Source organism: Panthera pardus, unplaced genomic scaffold, assembly GCF_024362965.1.
Source record: "Panthera pardus isolate Hobbes unplaced genomic scaffold, ASM2436296v1 HiC_scaffold_15, whole genome shotgun sequence".
Lineage (NCBI taxonomy): Eukaryota > Metazoa > Chordata > Mammalia > Carnivora > Felidae > Panthera > Panthera pardus.
The window spans coordinates 80,797,336-80,815,750 of NW_026526710.1; the positions used below are offsets into that span (position 1 = coordinate 80,797,336).

Consider the following 18,415-nt stretch of genomic DNA (forward strand, 5'->3'; position numbering starts at 1 on the left):
AAAATTATTTATATGTGCTAAGATCTTAGGAAATCCAAAAGAATCTAAAAATAGAAATAAAAAGGTTTCAATAAGGTATTTTGATAAATGAGTACCAAACCAAAAACAAATAGCTTTTTGATGTATTAGCAAAACATGTAAGAAAATTTAGTATGAAAAGGTCTCATACTTGATTGCCTAGGAAGAACCACCTTCCAAAAAGTTTAAAACATCTAACAGAGAAAAAAAAAACCATAAAACTTAACTGAAGGGCATGAAGTAACTTATAAAACATTAATAATAAGATACCAAAAATGGTTTCCATGAAGAATTTATAACATAGGAAAATGCTTAGGCAATGTCTAGTGAAAGGAGAAAACACAGAAATGTACATAAGATATGAACACAATCATGTAAAATAAACAAAAGCTAGAGAGAGAGAAGACTGGAAGAAAATACACCCTAACATTAACAAATGTAATCTCTGCACAGTGGGACCGGAGGTCAACGTGTACTTTTCATTATTTTTTAAATATTTTCAGTATTATTTTTCAAATATCAAACACATAGATTTTCAACAGTTTTTAAAAAGTTAGCTTTTGTAAAAATAAAAATATAATGTACTTACCATTTAAATCACTGCCTTCTGAAGTTCCATCAAGAGCAGAAAATTTCAAATCGAAAGTATACCGTCCCAGGTAACAATGTTTTACCATCTGATTCAAATGTTCATAAAAATGACAGTGATATAAAAGAGCCTGAAGGGCAGGTTTTCCTACGAGCGATATGCCAGAATCCTCATCGTGGACACAGGGGCCCTGTAGGAAAGGGAGAGAAAAGGAGACACTGATTTATAACATAATTTCTTCAGAAAGACCTGCTACACGCCCCACATTCTCCTCAACGAATCATATGGGTCCTTACACTTGCCTCTGTTCTTCCGCACTCAAAACAGCATGACCTAGGGCTAATTATTACATAGTACTCTTAAGTTTTTGCCGCCCAAAAATCCTTTCAAGGCAGAAGGCTGATCTATTCCACCTCCTGAGAGATAAACATTTAGTTTAAAACATTTCTCTGAAATGGTAGTTTTAATCAAGTAATTACATACTTGAGCCACAAATACAATAAAAAAAGTATTTTTCAACCTACACGGTATAAAATAATTGTGCGAATATCTGAAATAATGTGTCCAATAATTATGTTCCAAATTATTTTTTGCACCTATCAATGTGCCAGATAAAAATGAAAAAGACTCATCACTACCCATGATAAAACTTGCTTGCCATGTTACTTCTCATTGAATTTACCACACCAAGGGAAACACACAGGTACACACACACACACGCTTTCCATCAGGAGTAGGCTGAGAAGAATGGGCCATTATACAATTTTGATCTCTCTGCACTTTTTTCCAAATAATTTTTTGCTCTACCACTCACTACTTTTCCTGGAATATCCAATGGCAAAAATCAAGCAGTCAGGATTCACTTCAAGTGTGCAAATAATCCTATCACTAGCTCGTAAATATTTCCATTTTTGGAAAATGATAATAAAGTTATGATTTTAAAAACAGACCATAAGAGAAAGAAAAATAAAAGACAGAAAACAGAAATCTAAGTGCCACCAGGAAAGGTATGGTCAAAACATATTCAGTTTATCATTAACTGTGAAATTTGTGTTTGGGTCCCTTTTCTCATGCCTCCTCATCACCAAGGAAAAATGGATGTTAAAACTATCCGGGAAGATCAAATAATTCACAAGTTAAAGGTATAATTACACCAATAAGATCATTTCCATTAACCTTTCTTTTTCAGGATATTGTCATTATAATGAAACCTCTTCATTATTAATACCTTTTATAGTCATGAATTTGTTACTGTTGTATTCTAATAAACCTACCTAATACCGTGAGCTTATTCTTTATCAATAGAGCAATTTACATGTTTAATAAGAAATAAGACTACTTAGGAGAGCCCGGGTGGCTCAGTCCATTACATGTTCAACTCTTGGCTCAGGTCATGATCTCATCGTTGTGAGATCTAGCCCTGCATTAGGCTCCACGCTGAGAGTGGAACCTGCTTAAAATTCTCCTTCTCCCTCTCCCTCTGCCCCCACTCTGCTCAGGCTCTCTCAAAAAAAAACAAAACAAAAAGAAAAGAAAGAAGATTATTTAATGAGCAACTAGCACATGGTGGTCCCTGTGTAACTTGAAATTTTGAGGTCTAGAAGAAGCAGGTAAAACAGAAAAGCGCAAGAACAGGGTCATGTGGCTGTTTATTAGCCATGGTATACATTTCAGGCAATATGGCCTTTTCATGCATTATCTTATTTAATTAGCTAGGATGAAATAATTCATCCCAAACCACAAAGCCAATCCTAACATCCACAGCTTCAAACTTTCTCTTTTAAGCAACTTATACCATTTTTAAAGTTTATTTATTTGAGAGAGAGAGAGAGACAGAGAGACATTGCCCATGCGCACACAAGCGGGGGAGGAGCAGAGAGAGGGAGAGACAGAGGATCTCAAGCAGGTTCCGTGCTACCACGGCAGAGCCCAACACAGGGCTTGATCTCACACATTATGAGATCATGACATGAGCTGAAATCAAGAGTCGGACACCTAACCGACTGAGCCACCCAGGTGCCCACAACTTATAACATTCTTAAATGTACAACACATGTCAAATACAGAAGAGATTCGCAATAGTTGATTAACATCACAAATTAAAGCCCTCATTATAATAATTCAGAGAAGGAATTAACAACCAAGATGAGAACTATAATTCAGCTAAGTTTACTAGCTTTGCTATAACTACTTAACAAACCTTAATAAATCAATAAAATGAAATTATTAAACAAAGTAGGACAAATACTATTTTTCTAAATATATTTCATAATGATGCCCAGAACAATTTTTAAATTTTATTACACAGATTATATAAAATTTCCACTTTTGGAAAAATCATACCTATATAATTGCTTCCTGGATAAGTTATACCACAGTCCAAAATTCATAAAGGTTTAACAAAAATAGGTGAAGGAATATAAACTATATAAATCTCAAAAACAAGCCCTTCAAGAGCTCCTACTAAGTCTGCTGATTCTTTATTCTGTGGAGGCTGATGGTTATACCATCTGCTAGAAGGAAGGGTGTTACAAACCTGCTGTCTTCCTAAAATCCACCTTTTCTTCAGTTACAAGTATTTTCAAAGAGAGAAATCATACGTAAGTGATATAGAACGGTAGTAGTTATTGTATAAATATGTATAACTATCATAGTGATAAAGAATCGTGAGCATGACATCTATCCTTCAGTCAGTGCACAGATCGTCTCCAACTCACAATGGTTCAACCTACGATTGTTCGACTTCACAAGGGTGCCAAAGCGAGGAGTGCTCAATATAAACCATACTTCAAACTTTGAAGTCTGAGCTCTTCCTGGCCTGGCGATATGCACCGCGATACTCTCATGACTGGGCAGCAACAGGAAGCTGCCGCTCCTGGTCAGCCAGCAGTCACAAGGGTTAAGTGACGGATACGACCATCCTGTACCCACACGACCGTTCTATTTTTCACTCTCAGGACACTATTCAATAAATTACATGAGATATTCAACACCTGATATCAAACAGGCTTTGAGTTAGATGATTTTTTGCCCAACTGCAGGCTAATGTAAGTGTTCTGAGCACATTTAAGGTAGACTAGGCTAAGCTGTGATGTTTATTAAATGCATTTTCAGCTTCCAATGTTTTTAATTGAACAATGTTTATCAGGACATAACCCCATTGCAAGCCAAGGAAGATCTTTATTTTTAAAATGTGCTTTTTCTTGGGGCCTCTGGGTGGCTCAGTCAGTTGAGCGACCTACTTCGGCTCAGGTCATGATCTCACAGTTCGTGAGTTCGAGCCCCGCGTCGGGCTCTGTGCTGACAGCTCAGAGCCTGGAGCCTGCTTCGGATTCTGTGTCTCCCTCTCTCTCTGCCCCACCCCCACTCATGCTCTGTCTCTGTCTTAAAAATAAATAAAACATTAAAAAAAAAATTTTAATGTGCTTTTTATCTAGGCCTTACAAATATATTAAAAAAAAATATTTAGAAAGTAATGATAACAAGTCATAATAAGAGACATAATTTAAAATTCCATCTACTTAACAAGGTTTTAGAACCTGATTTTTTTCTTTGCCTATAAATCAGTGAAAAATTTTCAACCTACCAAGATTGTAGAAGTTAAATTAATTCTGATTTGAATGAAAAAATTAATATCCTAGAAAATAAAGACTAAGAGATAAAAATATAAGAGATATAAAGAGACCTAATATGGGACTCATAAGAGGTAAAAGAGCCACATGGGGATCCAACTTCTCATCAGCAGAGGGGAAGTTAGAAGACAGTGAAGGAAAATTCTGATGAGGAATGATTTCAACCTAATATATGGTAACTACCCAAACTATCAAGCGCAATTTAAGTGCATTTTCAAATATGCAAGAACTCATTAAGTTTATTGCTCATGCACTTGTTTTTAGGTAGGAGTATAATTATTTTGAAGATGATTTCTAGGAAAAATGATCCTAACTGAAGAGAAAGGATGATCAAGAGTTTAGAAAAACATGAAATATGATTTAGATTCACAATTCCAAAAAAAAAAAAAAATTAAAGATAAAAACTCCAAGGGGGGGAAAAATCACCCAATCACTTTTTTAAATTATACACACACTCAAACCTATATATATACATATATATGAATATCAGAAAATGTTTCCTCTGAGCATCAGAGGAGTCATGGCAGCCCAGTAAATGGCTCTGTAGTAAATTACTAGTTTATAATTGTTAGAATCAACTCCTAGATAAATGAAGGCTGCAGAAGAGAATGTAAACATAATCAAGATTCGCAGAGTCAAAGCAGAACTAAAGCTGACAAAGATCGGCTTACGGAACATCTTACCCACAACTTCCTCACCTTCTAAATGGAGGGAGAGAGACATGATCCATAGGTCACAAGACCAGAAACGGCAGTGGAGAAACTAAGAACAGTAATAAACTAAATTGGCGGGACACTGTTTAAATGAGCTAAATCCTGTGTATCAACACAGTAAAGGAACAAACATTATTGCAAACTACTATTTAGAGATATGAAGGTATTAAAATCAGTAGGAGGTAAAGCTGTCTCTGTGAATGAAAAGAGGCAGTAAAGTTCATTACAAGCTCTATTAGGTGCTTTAACTGTATGTATTTATTACTTTAAATTTTTTTTTCTAAAACTTCAAACGATTCATTCAAAATATTTTTAAGTCCTCAAAGAAGACCAAATGATCTCGAATACATACATATTACACCATTATTTTTTAAATTTGATTTATTTTAACTACTCATTAAGCCTGAAAACCCTTTCTCCACATGCCAAAGCTTCCTAGTGGCAATGGCATGTTAGCAACAGAGCTGTACTCAGGGTACTAAAGCCAAGCCCAGCATATGCACAAAAGATGGTCTGACTCAGGCTTTCCGCAGATGACTAATGGTACAAGGGCCAGAACAATGAAGCTTTTCCTGCACACACAAGGCTCTGCTCCACAGATCCATCAGTAATTGATGGGGCTGGCTTCTGGCATAGTGGGGAAATCAGCATGGTCTAACTGCTCTGTCTCAGGAGGTCTATATCCTTACCAGACTTGCCCTCAGGTGAGTGCTGGGGCTGCCAGATCATCTGCAAAACTGCCAGGAACAGCTGAGAAGGACAGTATGCAAAAAAAGAAAACTCTTCAAATCACCAGGTGCCATTATAAATAAGTTTGCAAAGAGAAAAGCAAATTAATTATGTCATAGAACATTCCAATTAGTTTGAAAACATTGTTCTCAAGGATGCAATAAGCTAGAATATTAATTTAAAAACAAGTATTTTAGTCCTAGTGTCACACTACTAGTATACCCATTTAGCTATGATTCAAAAGGAACTAGAAGCAAACTGAAAATTACATTTAAGAAGAGCAGAGAACAGGGACACCTGGCTGGCTCAGTCTGTGGAGCATGCAACTCTTATTAATATGGGAGTTGTGGGTTCAAGCCCCAAACTGGGTATAGAGATTACTTAAAATAAAATCTTTAAGGAAAAAAAAAAAAGAATAGAGAATATTTTCAAGATGACAAATCATTTTGATATGTAACAATTAAAGAAAACTGCTATAATGCAATTCAGAAATTGGAAAAAATGACCATAATTACACACAAAATCCTTAACTACAGATAAAATATGAATATAAATAAAATGATACTGCTTCTCTGACATCAAGTATTTGTTGTTTTGCAAAATCAATACTTTATGATGATTCCTGATGAACACATTAAGAGATGAAAAATATGCACTGATAATTAACACATCAAATATGAAAATGATAAAAACTGTAACTATTAATGAGTCGACTATCTCTCCAGAACACACACACAAACACATGCGCAGACCATTTCCTGCTACGTTCCCTGTAAGCACATGGAAGTAACGACTCCTTCCTCCTGCCCAGGAACAGAGAACAGACGTGGAACCCTGATCTCATTTCTAAATACCATTCTCCATTAAAAGAAGTCAGGGCTCTCTGATCAAATGTCTGATTCCAGGCTGGGGCCGGGAAATTCTGGAACATCTTGCTATACCAGAAAGGAAGGAAGTGCTCAAAGACTGATGAAAACACATTAAAAGGACAAAAGATTCTTCATGAAGGGTCTCCTCCTAGTCAAATCTGACAATTTGACTATCTAAATAAATAACCACAGAAACAGATTATAACTCATAAAACAATCTAAGAATCTTTGAGTCCATACTGGTGTAAATAAATAAATAAATGGGGCAGAAAAGAAAGCTCTTTCTTACATTAAAATATAATAAATGACAGAATCAGACAAAAAGAAAGAATGACATAATTAGAAAGTCATCATTTGGCAACCATTCTATATAATAATTGCTCTAGACAAGAATCACAAATCAAGTTAAAACTAGTAAAAGAAAAGTTGATGAGAAATAGGTATTGACACAATCTCAGCATATCTCCCTTCAAAAAAAATTAAAAAAAAAAAAAAAAACAATGTAACTCCACATGAAGGAGACAAGTAGACTCTACCTTGACCAAACAAGCAAAGTCAGTATCACCAGTAATGGGGCAAAGAGTTTATCTTGTCTCCTGAGACAACGCACTAACAAGAACACGTCACTTCTGTGGCTTTTCTGTCAAAAAATGTATAACCTGAATCTAATCCTGAGGACAGATAAACCGAATTAAAGAATATTATAAAAATTAAATAGCCTAAACTCTTCAAAAATGCTAAGGTCATAAATGTTAAAGATTTAGGAACGATTTTAGCTAAAAGAAACTAAGTAGACATGACAACTATGTGCAACACGTATTCCCAAACCAGGTCCTAGATCCTGACTGGGGTGTTGTAAAGGACAACAGTGGGACAACTGGAAAAATTTGAATAATTACCCAATTTTGATAATTATTATGATTTTATAAGAGGATGTTTTCATGTTTAGGAAATTCACACTTAAGTGTTTAGGAGAAAAAGAAGCATTATGCCTGCACCTCTTAACAGTTCAGAAAAAAAATACCAGCAGGTAGAATTAAGGCAAATCTGGTATAATTAGAACATACGGGGAATCTGGGTACAAGGCACCGTTTCTGCAACTTTTATATAAGGTTATTTTTGTTTCCAAATAAAGTTAAAAAACTAAAACATATGTGGACAGCTCAAAGTCCTGTCACTAATATGGAAAGGAACCAAATCACAAACAAGTGTACTTGCACCACAAACCGACAACTCACTGTATGTAAGTGTATGAAATTACCTTTACATTCAAATGTGTCATACCATTTTCAAGTGGAAAGAACAACTTTAATATTACAAAATTTATGCATATGCTACCATGATCCTACATAAAATATTCTAGCAATGTTCCCCGGATATGTGTTTGTCTTCTCCCACATGGCATAAGCCCCAGAGAATTAAATCTGATCACCTGTGAATCTCCAAAATTTAGGTACTCAACAAATGTTTACAGAAATGAACGCAAACAAACTTCATAGATAATCCCTATCTAACCAATAAATTTGTTATAAGCAACTCCAAAGTTCCATTCAGGTTGTTAGTGTTGCAGGGATATGGATTTGTGACAATGGTCCTCAAACTAAACCCAGAAACACAATTTTCCACAAGCAAGAGTACGAACACCAAGTCAGACTGCAGAGTTTACAAGACATCGGAGAACAGGGAGCATGACAGTTTAGGGCCTCGTGCACAGTGATTTGTGTTTCCTCTGCCCGAGAAGGCTGTAGCCTTGAAGAAGGAAAGACAAATACTTATAAGCATCACTCTCAAAAACAGTGCCTTGAATAGAAAAGATCTGTGATACAGCAGGACTGACATACCAGAACCTGGGTTCTCACTGCAGCAGCAGCCCGGGTTTCAGGCCCTAACGGAGGTGCTGAGGGAAGCAGCAGAAAGACTCAGGCTCTTTATCTCCCCTACTCCCAGTGACCGCCCACATCCACTACATTTCTACACCCATGCAAAAAAGTAAGTGGGGAGTCAGGCTACAAAACTTAAGACCTGATTTTTAACTTTACTTGGCAATATCATCATGCACTAGCAAAGGCTGACAAAGAGCTATCGTGTCTATGGCAGGGGCTGAGAGAAACATTTTAAAAATACATTAAAAATAAGGTCACATACATTCTACATAGAAATAAGGCAAGAAATTAGGCATGGCAGTAAAGGAAATATATGAAAAAGAACCTAAATTATTGACATAGGTATTAAATGCTAGTGCCTTTCTGATTAAAAGAAGATTAAAATGTATTATACAGAGGTGCCTGGGTGGCTCAGTATGTTAAGCATCCGACTTCAGCTCTGGTCATGATCTCATGGCTCACTAAGTTTGAGCCACATGTCAACTTCCGTGCTGACAGCTCAAGAGCCTGGAGCCTGCTTCAGATTCTGTGTCTCCCTCTCTCTCTGCCCCTCCCCCGGTCAGACACTGTCTCTCTCTCTCTCTCTCTCTCTCTCTCTCAAAAACAAATAAACGTTAAAAAAAAATTTATAAAAAAATAATAAATAAAATAAATTGGATTATACAGGTTACTAAATGTATTTTTAATATTTTTTTTTAAATTAAAATGTTTTAAGTGACTTATGCTTCCCCTTGTTCCAGAAAAGATTTAAAGCCTATTACAGGGAAAGATAGATTATTAACATGATAGTGAAAGTATAGCAGGGTTGAAAGAAAGAAAAACAAAGGTATGAAAATAACAGAACTGTAGGCGCCTGGGTGGCTCAGTTGGTTAAGCATCCAACTTCAGCTCAGGTCACGATCTCGCGGTTTGTGAATTGGAGCCCCGCATCAGGCTCTGTGTTGACAGCTTGCTCAGAGCCTGGAACCTGCTCCGGATTCTGTCTCCCTTTCTCTCTGCTCCTGCCCCGCTCACACTCTGTCTGTCTCATAAATAAATAAACATTAAAATTTTTTTTTAATTTAAAAACATTAAAATTAAAAAGCAAAAAAATAAAAAAAGAAAATAACATAACCAAGAATAAAGTAAAAAAAATGTATGTACCAGATAAGCCACATTTGATAGGAAGGCTCTAAGCTTTCTAGTACAAAACAATAAAAGAAAAACCAACCAGTTACATAATTTATATATGCGAATCATCACTACTCTGAAGTACAACAATCCCAGATAGTGACATGAAATGGGAATTTATTCTGGGGGTGCAGGGAAAGAATTTGGAAATGGGTAGAAATCACAAAAAGAACACTGTAGAATGCCCAGTGGAACAGTACAGAGGACATCAGCTCAGACCTGAGGCATCAAAACAAAGTACAAAGCAGTAAAAGTAATTCTCTTTGTAAAACATAATTAATCAAATATCTATCTCAACCAAAATACAGTATTTACAAAGCTTCTAGATACTGGTGCTACTTCCTGCTCTATCCCCAAAATACTGTGAAATGCATATTAAGATAAGCAAATGAAACAGTTTTTGGAATAAGATCATTATTCATCATTCTACCAAAGACAGTTTTAATTTCAGAATACTAGATATGTAGCACTTTCTTTCCGGATGTAATAAACTGGCAAAGGTCAAACTTCTTGGAGATTATAAAATTCCATCGAAGTATCTGAAAACTATTTTTCTCCCTTCTTGGAACAGCTGTTTTCACGGTGGAATTTAAAGTACTGCTAGGAGAGCATGGGTGGCTCTGTTGGTTACACATCCAACTTCAGCTCAGGTCACGATCTCTCTGTTCGAGACCCGCATCGGGCTCTGTGCTGACCGCTCAGAGCCTGGAGCCTGGTTCAGATTCTATGTCCCCCCCCACCCTCGGTCCCTCCCCCACTCACACTCTGTCTCTCTCTCAAAAATAAATAAACGTTAAAAAAATTTTTTTTAATAAATAAAGTACCACTAAACTTTTAAAATGTTGGGGGACAAATATGAGGCTACCAACCAATCATAATGCTAAATGAGGACACTTAGAAACCAAAAATAATAACCAAGAACAGGAAGAAAATCTAAGTTTATTACAAACACAAAAAAATTAGACTTATTTTCCTAATTTTGCTAAAGACTAGCAAAAGTTTCATTATCAAATACTCTTTTGGATTGGAGCAGCTCTCAGAATTTCAGATTCTGGCAGAAGAGCCCAAAAGCTCATTCTAAGCACTATTTTCAACTTTGTAGGAGAAAATTAATTCTGTGATAAAAACATGCAGAATAACAAAACCATGCAGTAAGCATGGTCACTAGCAAGACAAAGGAACTGTGCCCTATTTAACTTGTACGAGAAAAATGTGAACATCTACACATGCTTCCGTAGTATAATAAAATGTCCCATGAGCTCCAATAGGACCCAGAAGTAGTATTACTCTAGCTTTTATATTATAGCTCTTTCAATAATAAAAAATTCGATGGCATTACATTACCAAGCTTATAATACACAAGTGTCGCTCGTTTAACAACGGGACTAGTGGTGATTTGCATTTGAGCCAAGAACAACACCTCTTAAAATCTAGTTATTGGATAACAAGCACCAAAACTACTACACCAGTAACATAAATATTAATCCTGTGTATTCTTTCCAGTTTTGTCTCCTATGGTTTTATTACGAGGCAGATGGTGAATAAGCAACCAGGATGAGAAGGCAGTGTTAAACAAATTACAAGAACAAGTGGGAAAGTGGCGTGGGATCTTCCATAACTGGCAGAGTTAAGCTGGGTGTGTCAAGTGTGGAAAAGTGAACCTTCCAAGAGTTTAATGAGATGTGGGCCTTAACAACCACCTGGATCCACGCTTCACATCACTGCCTGAAAAGCTGTCTTCACACAGGCTCAAGTGGATTCAGCAATTCCTCCAAAGATATGTTCTAACAAAAATTTCAAAAGAAACCTCAGAATTGTCTAGGATCCTGGAGAGTGAGGTACAATAGTGTGATTAACAAACACACAGAGAAACAGCACATCTTACCTCCCCAGTGACACCGTTTTTCTATCCTCCAAATCATCTAAAAAGCAGCAGGCTGCAAAAAAGCTAGGTACTACTAGACTCAACATTCAGAACATGAAACAAAAAATTAATCCAGTAAGAACCAAAGACAAATTATGACCTTAACTGCACTGACCCAGAAAAGGTTAAAAAAAAAAAAATGTTAACATTAACACATACTTAAGTATAAATAATTTTGTGTATAACTATTAAATTACAGAGGTGTATACTGGGTGGGTATGAGACCAGCTAGACTCAAAGCAAAGGTGTGATTCAGGGCAAGTTATTTAAACTCTCTGTGTGAAAGCTTCTTAATCTACAAAATGAGGATACTAGTGGCCCACAACTCAATTACACAAGTTAAATATTAAGTTAAATAATGTTAAGCTCCTAGAAGAATGCATAATAAACTCTATATTAGCTATTAATGTTTCTGTACGTAGTAAACATGTTATCTATTATTTCTGCTCAAAATTATTTTTAACGTTATGGAAAAGGATTTGTAAATCTGATCAAGCACAAAAAAAAAAATTCTACATTTTTTTTTTAAGTTCATTTATTTATTTTGAGAAAGAAAGAGAAACAGCATGAGCAGGGGAGGAGCAGAGAGACAGGGAGAGAGAGGATCCAAAGCAGGCTCCACACTCTACATGGGGCTCGATCCCACAAACTGTAAGATCATGACCTGAGCCGAAATCAAGAGTCAGACACTCAACTGACTGGGTCACCCAGGCACCCCTTCCAAATTCTCTTTTAAGAGGTCCTGTTGCCATAAAGTTTCATCAGTGACAATATATATGTATATATATATGCTGAAATTTAATCATCAATTAATCTCAAATATCTACCAGCTTGATAACTGTTTAAAGTTACCCACCTGCCAAGTATAATCCTTTAAAATTATTGAAGGCATTGGAATTACAAGGAGATTCTGAAGAATAAATGCAGCCTAAAATAAAAAAAAGAAAATGTCAATACTGCCATCTTGCTGTCATCTCTGAAATAACCAATATATCGAATTTAATAATAAAAACCATATCACTGGGCAACTGCATATACTGAGACATCATTATGAGAATTTGCCAAGCCCGTTTCTTGTTATATGATGACCTAACAGTGGAGGAAATTATTTCATCAGGAAATATATTTTTTCCTATTTCAGAATTTTATTTTTCCAAAAAAATGATCTATAAAATATAAACTGTTCTGGTAGCAGTTAAGAAATACACTTTCACATTTCTATTATTTCCTTACACACACACACACACACACACACAAACACACACACACATCCTTCCCTCCCCTCCCCCCCCCCCCCCCCCGACTATCCCTCTCATACAAGCTGTTCTCAATAAAAAAAGTCCCAACTAGAAACACAAACCACAAATGCCCAACTTTACCTTCTAGGTCCTTAAGATGGTCAAATTAAATAATGGTACTAATATGAACACTGATTATGTATACAGTGAAAGATTGTGGCATGAGGGGTGAATAACGGGGGTAACAGAGGGGATCCAAAGAGAGTGAAATTTGCGACCATCTTAACTTGAAGTCAATAGATATCTTTAAAGTTGGTGAATCAAGAGGAAGCTACAAGATTAAGCATTACTACTTAAAAACAACAAGAAAACTACAGCATTTGGATTTTGGAACTGGGAACTGGCAAATGGCGGGCCCTGGAGCTGCTGTTTTCTTCACAAGCCTCAGATCACTCTTGCATCACTGTTTTTAAAAATATTTGCATCGAGGGGCACGTGGGTGGCTCAGCTGGTTGAGCGCCCGACTCTTGATTTCAGCTCAGGTCATGATCTCACAGTTTATGAAACTGAGCCCCATATTGGGCTCTCCGGTAACAGCTCAGAACCTGCTTGGGATTCTCTTTCCCCGTCCCTCTGCCCCTCCCCTGCTCAAGCTCCCTTTGTGCATGCTCTCTCTCTCTCTCTCTCTCTCAAAATAAATAAACATTAAAAAAGATTGCATCATTTCAATAAAAGCAGCAATAAAATGAAGCCACAAATTATTTAGAAAGAATTAAAATAGGGTTTACTTTTCCTCTTATATATGATAACTACTACAGAGTTATCTGACAGCCATTCATCTTAAGTAAAGCTCTATCTATAGATATTAGAGATTCATATGCCCTGAGGTAATATGAAAGTAACTTTTTTCCCATGAACTACCTTTTAATGTATGATAATATAAAAGAATTCATATAAAAATATACCAAATTCTACTTTGGTCTTCTCAAAATAAAGGACTCCAGTATTTACTGTGAATTCGTATCTTTTTTATTCTCTACTAGTATTTTATTTGAGGTTTTATTTGCAGGTACGAAAGATAATGGCCAGCAATCAGTCCACAACATAGAGGATACCACTGATAGGTCATTCCCAAGAGAGTATGGTTTACAAAGACCATACGACCGCGAGTTTCTAAGGTTGAACAGGGACGAGGTGCTAGGCGGACAGGCATACCTCCCTGCGCACCACACTGCATTCCGACTGGTCCAGAAGAATGTTCACCACAGTCCCCCAGAGCCCACCAGAAATGTTCTGACAGCTATTTGCCAAGGCCACACAACCTGTTTCAAGGGTGGTCAGTGCCGATCCTAATCCCAGTGAAGTGAACCTCACCTGTTCAGATTAAAGAAAAGTCGTCAAACCAAAGAACCCAATTCCTTAACATGAACTCTTAATTTCTCTGGTACGTAAAATATCATGCTTTTATGACACTGTCTTGACCAACCTAAATTATAAGACAGTTATAGAAAACAGTGTCCTATAAATTTATGAATGAATAAAAATCCTATTCCATCAAACAAGCAATATAGAAAAGTTCAACAAAAGCAAATGTCACAGAAAGTCAAAACCAGGTACAAATAAGAATAAAAATTATAGCTCACAAGCCTCTTTCTAGGAGAGCACAGAGTGCTTACACATTTTTTATGAATATGATTCCTGTTTATTCCTCATTTTTAAAGAGGTTATCTATTATTTTCTTCTCCATCCCTGTTAGTGCTTCTTCCAAATAAATGGCTTTAACCTTTTTGAAACTTCTTTGCAAAAAGAAATAACTGAAGTGTCTTTCCCTAAAGCATTTAGTATTTTCCCCAAAATTACTGTAAAAGAAAAATGTTTCAAATAAGATTAATGTGCTGTAATATGTTTGCCACAGTACCACTGCTGTGTGAGCTATGCATTTTGGTTGACTTCTGAATTCTTATTCTAAAACAGTTTCACTGGAAGCTACAGGATAGCAAAAAACAATGTGGTCATCACATGGTCAAGCAAACAAGTCTAATGTATATAAAGAGTAGAACCTGTATGTTCAGACCAAATAATGTTTCTAGAAACCAAGGTTTTTATCGTAACAGAATATAATCATTTCTTGTTTGAAGTTAATGGACGGTGCCCATAGTCAAGAGTACTGTATCAGATACTTAGCAATTTGCTAGGAGGATAGATCTTATGGTCAGTGTTCTAATCACAAAAATAAGTAAGAGGACAAGAAGTAACTTTGTAGGTGAAGGATATGTTTACAGCCCAATTGTGCTAATGATTTCAGAAGTATACACTTATCTCCAAATTCATGAATTTGTACATATTAAATACGTACAGATTTTCCACGTCAATCATACCTAATAAAGTGGTTTTAAAAAAGAGGTAAGTGGACAAATGGCTACAACTGGAAAATTTGTTAATAACATAAAATTTTGCGCCATAATCGTACTATTCTATTAAATGACACACAAATATCACTTGGCAGCTATCCTTCTAAATTCTTTGAAAATGGCGGGGCTTCTCCAATAATTTTTCACTGTTCTCTCTAAAAGTGAAAGTTTCTATAATCCTTTTTTTTTCTATTTTTAATCTGTACTCTAATGAGTGTGATTGAAGAGAGTTTGCTATGAACTAACTGAACTGTATCCCCTCTAAATTCCTATGTTGAAGCCCTAACCCCTAATATACCTAAACCTGATGACAGAGCTTTTAGGATGTAATTTAAAGTTAAATGAGGTCATAAAGGTGGGGTCCTAATCTGATAGGATTGGTGGCCTCATAAGAGGAGGAAGGTCACATGAGCACACAGTGAGAAGGCAGCTGTCTGTAAGCCAGAAAGGAGAGCCCTCACCAGAACCCAACATTATTGACACCTAATCTCAGATTTCTAGCCTCCAGAACTATAAGAAAATAAATTTGTTTTCTGAGCCACCTCGTTTATGGTATTTTGTTACGGCAGCCCAAACTGACTAGGACAGAGTAAACAGCTGAAGGTACATTCACTAAAATAATCTCATTTTGGAAAACACAAATATATACATATACATATATATATACATATATACAAATATATACATATACGTATACGTATATGTATATATTTGTGTGTTTCACTTGTTTTTAATCTACACATAATGGACTCCATTTTCTTTCACACTGACTTCTGGGTCTCGATCAACCCATAATGGAATCAACCAAGCCAATCCTTGCTGAGTAGGGGCCTGGTCTTCGCTGTGACTCCCCAGAGGCAAGAACCAGAGTGACATCCACTCCTAGAATGAACAAAAGGAACAGAGACACATTAGGTAAGGCTCTAGGAATACAACAGAAAATGTTTAAAGTAACTTTTACATTTAAAAATTTTTTTACTCAAAACAAAGTTAAAATGTACTTAAGACTTGGCTTTAATTTAGTATTTAACCAAAACAAGACAAACAAAAATCTCAGTTTCTACTTAAAAAGTTAAACAAAACAACTTGTCTTCAAAACAACTACCTCCCCCATGATTTAGACAAAATGTAGTTCTCTAGAGCCAGATTTCAATCAAAATGTATTTCAAATAAAATTCAGATTTGTGTAATACACAACTTCTAAGAAACATCTCAGTCAGAAGTCATTTCTGTCTCCTAAGAAGAAAAATCAAATGAGATATTTTCATATAGGCTTGAAACATGTGAGACACAGCACATTCCTTGTCTAGCAACTGTTGAGAAGACAGGCGGCTTCTGATGCTCTCACCGAGCTCTGGGCTTGGGCCATCATCTCGTGGGATAAGTGAAGCAAACAAAGAATTGTGCTCTTGGTGACCCCTTTTCCCATAAAGGACATCGCATTTCCTCCACGCTCCACGTAAAAAGAAGTAATGACCTGAAAAAGCACAAACAATATTATGGTGACTTTGCTCTGAGTGGTATATAAAAACAAATACATAACTCTCTACTAACTTGTCTGATTTGAATCTTAACCACATAAAGTATATACAACATTCTTAGTTTATACATTTAAAAATAGTTCAGATGGCATACTTTAGGTTTTGTGTTACTACAATTTAAATATTCTTACTTTAAAATTTTCTCCCTTTGGAACTTGTACAAAGATGTGTAGTATCCTCCTAGAAGACTTTTGTAATTTAGAATATGCTCGTGCATTTTTCAAATGATACAGTATCCTTTAAGTAAAAGAGTTTACAACATCTTATTTAAAAAATACACTTAGGGGGCACCTGGGTGGCTCAGTCAGTTAAGCACCTGACTCTTGATTTCAGCTCAATTCATTATCTCACAATTTGTAGGTTTGAGCCCCACAATAGGCCCTGCTCTGTCTGAAGCAGTCTGTCTCCCTCTGTTTCTCTCTGCCCCTCCCCCACTATGCACGCCCACTTTTTCTGTCTCTGTCTCTCTTAAAAATAAATAAATAAATAAATATTTAAGACAAATATTCAAAGTGACAAAAGACCACTTATAATTCACAAAATTTTAGTAAGAAAAGGAATGCTAACTATATTTAAGTGCCAACATACTATAAAGGAAAAATCTGTTTTGAGTCAAAACAATCGAAACTATCTATTATCTGACCAATACAACGTCAAGTATTTCAGTTCATTCACCCAAGGACTCTGGATGCTTTTATCCATCACAGAATCCTTTAAAGTAAGTCATTTTGTCTTAAAATAGAGACTACTTTTCAGTTCATGCAGCAGATTATTTCAAAAAGATGGCACAAATTGAGGTGCCTGGGTGGCTCGGTTGGTTAAGCATCTGACTTTGGCTCAGGTCATGATCTCACAGTCCGTGAGTTCGAGCCCCGCGTTGGGCTCTGTGCTGAAGCTCAGGGTCTGGAGCCTGCTTCGGATTCTGTGTCTCCCTCTCTCTCTGCCCCTCCCCCACTCGCACTCTGTCTCTGTCTTTCCAAAAATGAATAAACACTAAAAAAAAAATTTTTTTTTAAAAAGATGGCACAAATAATAAATCATGATAGGCATAGCTTATTTAACAGAAGCAATTTATTCATAGATAATATGGGATTTGTATGTTACATCAGAATTTTCATAAACCAAATAATTAAATATGATGTCTGAAAAATAACCCAAGATTGTCCAGGAGCTGAAATTATAGGTGACAGGCTTTGCTCTACTACACACTCATGTCTGTATGTTTGAAAGTTTTCATAATTAAAAGTTTAAAACTTTAAGGGACTATCTTAAGAATAAGACACTTGAATGATTCAAGCCCTTCTTGTCTTCCGCTAAGTCACTGGAGACAGCTACAGTATGATGGTTTCATACCCAGTTGGTAAGTGATAAGCCAAGAATTTAGGGATTATTTCCTTTCAATCTGACCTTTTGGTCATATCTGTGGAATTATACTCCATCTGTCTGGTTTTAAGAATGTAATTATCACAGTTTATGCACTTATCATAACGTATCATGCTTAGTTTAAAAGCCTCATTTCTCAACCACGAAAAGCAAATATTCCCATTCTATTTTCACTATGCAAAACAAAATACCTATACTAGAAATACAGCTCCCTTCTGAAAAGGAGTCCACTTTAGTGAGAAACTATAAAGCAAATCATTTGGAACAACAATGACTTTGTTTCAATGTCTATTCACATAAGCCTTACTTGATTCT

At 36.0% G+C, this 18,415-nt stretch overlaps 1 protein-coding gene across 3 annotated transcripts in view; it reads right to left on the reverse strand.

The window, feature by feature from the left end:
- The window catches only part of RTTN (rotatin), a 161,117-nt gene that overhangs the window by 57,135 nt on the left and 85,567 nt on the right, over positions 1-18,415 (reverse strand). For all 3 annotated transcript variants that reach the window (XM_019432561.2, XM_019432560.2, XM_019432563.2), the window contains 5 exons: positions 16,525-16,653; positions 15,948-16,058; positions 13,981-14,139; positions 12,384-12,455; positions 608-797 (listed from right to left, as the gene is read on the reverse strand). In XM_019432561.2, coding sequence (XP_019288106.2) covers positions 608-797; positions 12,384-12,455; positions 13,981-14,139; positions 15,948-16,058; positions 16,525-16,653 — 661 coding nt within the window. The remainder of the gene's footprint in view (positions 1-607; positions 798-12,383; positions 12,456-13,980; positions 14,140-15,947; positions 16,059-16,524; positions 16,654-18,415) is intronic.